Source organism: Orbicella franksi, chromosome 3 (assembly GCF_964199315.1).
Source record: "Orbicella franksi chromosome 3, jaOrbFran1.1, whole genome shotgun sequence".
NCBI classification, from domain to species: Eukaryota; Metazoa; Cnidaria; class Anthozoa; order Scleractinia; family Merulinidae; genus Orbicella; species Orbicella franksi.
Window position 1 is genome coordinate 9,231,231 of NC_138147.1, and position 8,447 is coordinate 9,239,677.

An 8,447-nucleotide genomic window follows, 5' to 3' on the forward strand; every position below is an offset into this window, starting at 1 on the left:
GAGTTATGTAATTTTAACTTGGCGAAGTGTCACATTCCAGTGCTATTAAGTTTCCGTAAGGCAGAGAAACAATCAAGAACTATTAAATTACCTCTTTTTGATATAAAACCAAACATCATTGTTGCGTGTTCTGATTATCTTTTGGGAACCCAAGGGCGCGCACGGTTCAACGCCATGAATCGGCTGATTTTTGTGGCCTTGGTTTTCTTGTCCTTGGTGTGTGGAGCGTTCGCATTTCTCCACCCCGACGCTGTCTCATTCTCTCCTAAAACATGGTTCCCACGAGATCTTCAGAGGTTAGAAGCGCTTTCTTTTCAGAGCGCGCAACGGCGTCCCAAACCACTAGCGTTCAGCGATGGGAAAGGCATGGTGGCGGGAGCCAGTAGTTCGCTGGCTGTACATGCGGGGACAGAGGCGCTAAAGAAAGGAGGCAATGCAATGGATGCATGCCTAACAACGGCTCTTACAGGTACGAAGTCTGTTCGCGAATCGACGAAGCACTTCTAAACAGTAAAACTGTTAAGACCTGTCTCCAGTTTAAAGTTCCTTACTTCAATCACGTACTTTACGTCCTTTAGAAAAATTCGTTTCCTGCTACGATTACAGATAATCAGTTGAGGTTTCCGTCTATTCAATTAAACTGGCAGAGCGGTAACGCTAAAAAGATTTCGAGATTTGTAATCTGGTTTTCTTCGAAGATAGAGTTTAAAACAAAGTTTTAAACTAGAAAACATTCCTTCGTCATCTTCAGACATGCTCTTATAGGGATTGTTCTCAGCTGCTCGATCCCCTGGACTAGATTATCAGTACTTTTTGTCTGTGTTAGGGCTAGTTGCTACTCCATCTGTCTTCAATTTTTCACTCACATAGTGAGACAAATTGTCGTCGTTTGACAGAGTTCGTGATCAGGAACATTTAAAGACTGCAGTGTCTGCCGTTTCATGTTTTGATCTCTCGATTAGCAAAACAGAGTTGTTGAATTTGAGAAATATTTTAGATAAGAATTTGACAGAGTTGATCGACGGCTTAAAATTGCAGACAAGTGGACATGGGTCAAAAGCATGTTTAGTTTCCCATTTTACTTTTTAATCAAGATCAGTTATACACTTTCTAACATACAATTTCATGCTAACCTTAGTGATAAATCACCTCTTCTCTGAGCAGACTGCCGCGTCTTTCAAATCTGAACAGACTTCGATACTTTTTGTTCTTTGTTCTTTTCACGGTCGCAAATAGATACACTCTACCACTTTAACACAGCACGACGCAAATCGCATGAGATATTCGACTTAGAAAAATGAAAAAAAAAGAGTATCAATGCCAAGTTCACGTGTTTTTCATTGGCAAACTTTGAAACATTTGAGTATTTTTTCTCTTTAGTTTCTGAGAACACATTGGAATGCACCATAAGATATACAAGCGTATCATTTAAGTAAATATTGCTTCTTTTTCGATATTAGAAAAAACATTGACGAAGGAGCTGTCTGACATGCCAATATAAGCGTTGCCGTGATTTCCGGGGCATTGGGTAATTATAACTTAGCAGACATCGCAAGATTTTATTACAACCTTTTCGGCCCACCCTGCGGCGGTTTTCAACCAAAGGCACGTTTTTGTTGGCATATTATATAATTGCGATCAGTTATCAGTTTCTGTGCTTTGCGCTAGGTATACAATACCGTTGTACTTGGGCGTGCTTAACCCGACTCATTCCAAAAGTGCCATGATCGAAATTTGAAATCGCCTTACCGAAAGCCATGCATTTCGTTTTATGCAGTCTTTGAGAATATTGTGGTTTGTCAAGACAATGTTCTACCTAGTCATGTTGATGTTTAACTACATTCTCATAACTGACATATGTCCCCTTGACCAAGAAATGGTTCTATCAGGAGAAAATAGTTGTTGAATTCTCTCTAGGATCACCCTTTTTAAGGTATCGTGTCTTCTTATCCGGAAAACAGGCTAGACGAAGTGATCGAATAATCTGAGTTCTCGTGTTTTTTGTAATGAGCCGACCAGATAGAAGATCAAGAATTCTTCAGTTTCTGCAGCACAATTCGTTCATGCTCGTTCACAGATCGTTTGTGAAAACGTTTCGGTGATACATTGATTTTCCGGCCACCGATCCTAACAACGTGGGGCAACCTTTTAACAGATGTCTCGTTCATTAGTCATGCCATCATTCTGCAACATGGTACAAAATGGTTCCAGAATCTTTCATCATCCCGGGCTTGCGTGATAACTACTGTTTTCTTAACGGCAAGAAAGAGGCTTCGCATTGTTGTCTTTACAGTGAAATACCTTTAGTCTTAGCTATTTCTCTTATTTCTCTTAATCGTCTTGCATATAGTCGGTATCGTTTTGAGGTTTTCTGTGGGACCCAGAGAATGCGTCAGTTCGTTAGTGGAGAACGGAAGTTACCTTAAAGCATTTAATGCCCCCCGGGAAGCCACCTGAATGTTTTGATAGTACTGTTTGTCAATGATGATGGATTTATCTTGTTTTAAGAATGATGTCGAACTTTGGCTCATGAACCCGTGTCTTTTCTTTGGGAGTGGCACAGCGTGAGGCGGTCAGTACCCTCGTTATATCATTTCTCAGTCACGCAAAACTTTGAGAACAACGACTTATTCGGTAATGATAAAGGTACGTTAAATTTGTCTTTAAAACACACTATACAAATTTGAACGGCGTAAAAGCACTCAACTGACCCTGAAAAGTCATCTCCATGAAGTTTTCAGCCGTTTGTTTTTCATAACAGATTGGCTAGTAAAAAAAAAAAAAAATCAGTTTTGTACAAGGAACACAAATTCTTAAGCTTGTTCTGACAACTTCTTGATGCGATTTTATTCTATTTCCGGTTACTCTGTCAAGAAGCGTACGAAAAGTGATTTCTAATGATATGACATTACAGGTTCCATGCTTATCTGTGATATTGCTTCCCCGGCCACTTCGATTTGATGACGCATTCTTGCTAATCACGAAACAATTATAGTTATCAGTTAGATTTAAAACAGATCAAAAAGAGCGAAATCACTGATCGATCTTTGATTCTTGTATGCGGAATGCCATCGAGGTTTCTTTTTAGTCCATTAAGAAGACTTAAATGTGTAAAAAAGAGAGATTTCTATGAGATCTTGTTTTGATCGTTCAGTTTCTTCCACTAAATAAAGAGACATACAATTTGTCGATGACAGGTCTGAAAATACTGTTTTGGAAAACAGTTTGTCGGTAAAGTTATCGAAGTGCCTGGTTACTACGCTGTAGCACGCAAATACTGTTGAATAGTTACATAAGCAAGGGTTCAAACTACTGTATGTTCCCATTTGGGTAGAGAGTACAGTTTCAGGGACATTGTATTAGTATTGTAGTACATTGTAGGAACATGGGTTGTTCAATTTTGGAAATAATGGTTATGGGATGTAAAGGCTTTTCTTTTTGTTCTCCACAATGATTTTAAGCGTCAATCGTGCGATATTTGTGGACTAAGACCGAGACAAAAACCTTCAAAAAATGCTAAAGAAATCTCCGCCTAGGAAACCTTGGATGTAATTAAAGAAGGTCTAGATTACAGCACAGATTTTCTAATTAAAACGTAAGTGTCGATGTACTCGACAGCTTTTAAGCTAACTATAACAGTTAAAACAACTGTTATCGTTCCAAATTATACTGGCACAAAACACGATCTCGTAAAGCCATCAAAATCCTCCAAAAACACCAACAAGGACAACACACGACAAAAATATTGGAGACAGAAGCGAAATCAGGTTTGTCACTTGTTAGATGAATGCTTTTTACTATGCCAGATAACAGCTAAGAGTTGTACTTCATAAAACGGGCGAGTATTTCCTGCAATGAGATATTGAGAAAATTTCCGTCGTGGATATTACTACTTGAACAACAATAGGTTGTTCAGTTGTTCAGGAACAGATTTCGAGAGCGTTTTACTTTCCACTTTACATTCTTCAAATTACCAAAACCCTACTAAATTGTCGGTTTTGATTTCTATGCACTGGAGCCTTGTCTGCCACCCAGGATGAGTGTGAAGATTTCGAGAAGGATTATGCATAGGACAGGGAAACTGCATGGACTGCCGACGTTTCAACCAGTAACAGCTGCTAGTGGCTGCAAACTTTGCCAAAGCCTTCGATTCATGTGAAGCACTCTTACCAGACTGAGTATTGCAGCTATCTTCTAAGGCATCGAGGAACGCAAGTTCAGATGATATACCAAAACAGGTGGATCCATGATCCATGCAAGGCTGAATTTTATCTGAAACTAAGACGGGTGGTTTTTTATCACTCGCTATTGATAAATTTCGTATTTTAGATAAACTCTGACACATACATTAAATGGAATTCTTAAGACTAAAATTTGAACAAATATGCAGGTGTAACCTTTCCAACTTATAAGCGTAAAATGTTGTGATTTTCTATTTGACATGCGCGTATTACCAATAGATATAGGCCTAGGGTAGCCAGGTGATGTAATTTTTGAGCAATATACGAATGCACCCTAGTCTAGCCTTGAATGTAATCGCTAACAACCATTGTCCCCGTGTTCAACAGACGTGCATGTGCTGGGAACTCGGCCAAGCAAGTCAGCCAGCTTATGTAATCAGGACCAAAATGATCTCCTCCGTCTGTTTTGATTTAAAGGGCACTCAGTTGACCTTAATTATTTTACATGCAAAGAAACAAACCAAGGCAAACTGATAATCGAGCGTTCAAAATAGTCCAACTCCAGGACGTCATTTGGTTTTAAAGGGAACTCTAATTTCGAGGACAAGTTTATTCGAGTTAAAGCTAAGAACGGAAAATTTCCGCAATTCGAGGTGCAATTCAAAGTTAAGTCTAAGTTTATATTGCATACGTTTTTTTACTTATGACTGGTGCTTGCTCTTCCTTGTGCTGTAACAATGTCCAAACGACGCAGACGTAACACGACCTCATGATTCCACGAGATACCCAGAGGTTCTTCTGCCTTCTTTCAACATATATTTTTTGGTCTTACAGAGATAGTCCTGGCAGCTGGTTCTCACGTGTCATATGCAGGAGCAGCCAACATTTTGTACTATGACAGTTCTACTGGGGACACCTACAACTTGGACGCTGGCTGGAACAAGCCCTACTATATAGACCCGGCCCAGATCCCTGAACATCACTCAGAACTTGGCAATGGGGCCACAGTGCTAGTCCCAGGGTTCATAGCAGGAGTATCTATGGCTTCAGAGAAGTATGGCTTGCTACCCTTTTCAAAGCTGCTGGAGCCCGCGCAATACTTTGCCATGAAAGGATTTAAACTTCCACCTGATTTAGCGGAAAATATAAGAAAACACTATAACCCGAGAGGCCTTCTTCGCACTAAGGAAGGTATGGTTGACGTTTTTTACTTGTACTGGAACAGCTCAGTTTTGGTTATCGGCTATACCAGATAAGAATATAGAACACTCCTCGAGATTACATACTATTAAGTTTCCCGAAGCATTTGGAGGTCTTATAAGACTAAGACTGGAAGTGACGGACTGAATCCTCTTCTGGCCATTCAACCTCATTTCTAACAAGTACGCCCTCAGAGTTTGAACTGCATGTCAGTTGACAAAATTCTGAAACATTAAAGCGCACTATAAAATGTTCATTTCTGCTTCACTTATCCAAATTGATCGAAAACCAGTGTGTCTATATGTGAAACGCTAAAATGGCTCCAATTTTAAGCGAGAAAAAGGGAGAACGGGTAAATTATGTCTATATTTCACCAAAGAAACTGGCAGCTGACAAGTTCAAGGAACTCATCAATTGAGGATCACCAAGGTTTTGCAATTGCCATTTATAATCCTCCCCAATTTGGATGGATCCTTTTTCATACAGTTAGTGTAAATTGTAATTAAATACTTGGCAAGAGTCCTTCGGTCAAGGATTTCCCCTCATTTTGTTCATAAATCCGTTCGACCTTCAAAGCTTTAGTATGTACCTGTTTTAATATCTTTGTTCATAGGAAAGCAGATTTTCACCAACCCCAAAACAAGGAAACTCTACAAAGTTGGAGAGCGATTCAGGCAACCTAAATTAGGAAAATTCCTCAAACGTCTCTCCAAATACGGAAAGGACTATTTCTACCGTGGTCACTGGGCCGAGGACATGGTTGAGACTATTCAAAGCCATGAAGGATACGTCACAATGGAAGACATGACTGAGTATCATGTGACGTCACCCGAACCCGCCAGTACCTTATACCAGAGGTATCACGTGTTGACGTCAGGTGGGGAATGGGGTGGTGCTGAACTGGTGGAGAAGTTAAACTTGATGGAATTGGCGGGAATCGGGGAATCCACTGACTCTTACTTGACAAATGCCACAAAGCTTTTCTGGCTCGCTTCCATAACACGTCTTAGCTCTTTCATTTCGTTTTTCACGCACGCTGTCCCAGATGGAAAGCAGCTTCTCAAGGAGCAACTTGGCGTGGATGCTGACAACTCGTATCGGAAAACAAAGGACGCTGCAGAGGAGCTGTGGGACAAAATTGCCTCTCCAGAGAAGATGAGAGACGTAAACGAAATCATGCGAGAGATGTTGGCAAGTGTTGAGATGGACATGGAACAACATTTGCACAGCTCGTCTGGCGTAGTCGCAGTGGATAGTGCTGGAAACATGTGCTCCTTGGTGCATGGCACAAACAGCGGGATTTGGGGAACTAGCCTTTTCGTGCAGGGAGTAAGTCTTCCAGGTGCTGGAATCGCTTTGAAATCCTTAATAACAGAGACCAAAAGTGGCAAACGAGTACCATCAGGGCTCCAACCTGTAATTATCTTCAAAGAAGAACCTCGAGAATTTGATGGATTCGGTCGCAGATTCAGACGGGACGTCTCTATTGCAAAAAAGAACAAAAACCGACTTTCGATCAAGAAGAAAGGATTTTCAAATCATGGATACACCAGGATGGAAGTACCTCAAAAATTGGTGGTTCTCCGAACGCAGAACAGAGTCAGATCGGAACTGTTAGATGAATCGCGCGCACAGGCATATGAGCAAGAAAAGCAAAAAGAACACCGCCAGCTTGAACACTTGAAAAAACTTGCCGAGCTTGCAGAAAAGGAACACCCGGATTACGGTCAATCTGATTTTCCAGGAGAATTGACATTTTCTCGACGGACCCAGAAAAGAGAAAGGTCAGAGATGCTCCAGGAGACTAAAACCACAAAGAAGTTATCAATTCACCGTGAACAATCCATCCCACCTACGGAGACGCTTGAAGAAGTTGAAGAACTGCACCCTACTGATCCATTTTCCTTGAAGACAACCCGCAATCAACCACCCGAAGCGGAACACCCTGATGTCAACACCATTCCTTCGGATGAAAAACAAGAAAGAGAGGAAGAGGAAGAAAATGAAAATGAATTTGAAGAGGAAACCATAGAAACAGAAGAACCAACGGAAGGAGAAGAACGACAAAAAGAGGAAGCCATCGATAAAGACGAGTCCAAAGAATTTCCCCATCTGGGAATTCCTGACGCTTGGAAGTCGGGCACTATGATGAATGATGTAGACGAGTTAATGTTCCGTGCCGGCTTGGTGCCAGTATTGGCTCTTGCATGCAACGGTCCTTCGCATCCTCTTGTTATCCCACAGTACTTAACGAATATCTTAGACAGTGGAATGAACCCTAAAGCAGCCCTGGAAGCTCCAACATTCCTCGCTCCAAGCCCTCATTCTTTCCAGCAGGACATTCAGGTGGAAAAATATACTATCGACGAAAATGTCTTGCAAGATATGAATGAAATTGGACAGCAATTGACAGAAGTGGACCCACAGACGGCAGAAGAAGTAGCGGGAACTGGGGTGGCTGTCACCCTCGACAGTGACAGGAAAATGCTTGGCTGCGCGCATCCATCCAAGGGAGGATTGGCCGAGGGCTTAAAGGTACTAGAAGAGTGAGAAAATGTCTTGCTTCGACTCTGGAAACGGTATCCGATGTCATATTATACGGCAGACAAACATAGCATATTATATAATTCCAACAAAACGTATCTATGTACAAATCCTTTCTCGGAACTTTTTAAAAGTTAGAAATGTTAAGTTAAATATGTATGGGAATATAAACGTCTTCAAAACTATCTATTTTTGTATGAACGTAACGACGTTTGACGTTTGGATATCGAGTAGTTTAGATAAAGTGAACGTTACCTAACCAAAAGAAGGCTCGGAAGGTTTTTCAGTTTTTTTTTTCAGAAGTCTCGAATCACAGATATTCCGCTTTCATAATGCAACAAAATGAACAATTGATTAAGTTTGATCTAAACTACACAGTAAATTGTCTTGAACACGAAAGTATCAGTGGCTTGTCCGTAATAAAGAGCCTAAGTTGATATCAATTTGCTCTCCGGAGCCGCGATTTATTGTCCGTTGTTCGCACTAGATAGCGTTCGCAAAAGTTAGGCGTACCCGAAAGGA

General features: G+C 40.9%; 1 protein-coding gene across 1 annotated transcript; it reads left to right on the plus strand.

The window, feature by feature from the left end:
• The first annotated feature begins 61 nt into the window (after positions 1–61).
• Positions 62–8,337, plus strand: LOC145481157 (uncharacterized). The gene is made up of 3 exons (XM_081459576.1): positions 62–469; positions 5,016–5,372; positions 5,995–8,337. Exons 1-3 carry the CDS (start codon positions 175–177, stop codon positions 7,929–7,931), a joined length of 2,589 nt encoding a protein of 862 aa, XP_081315702.1. The 5' UTR covers positions 62–174; the 3' UTR covers positions 7,932–8,337.
• Positions 8,338–8,447: the final 110 nt, after the last annotated feature.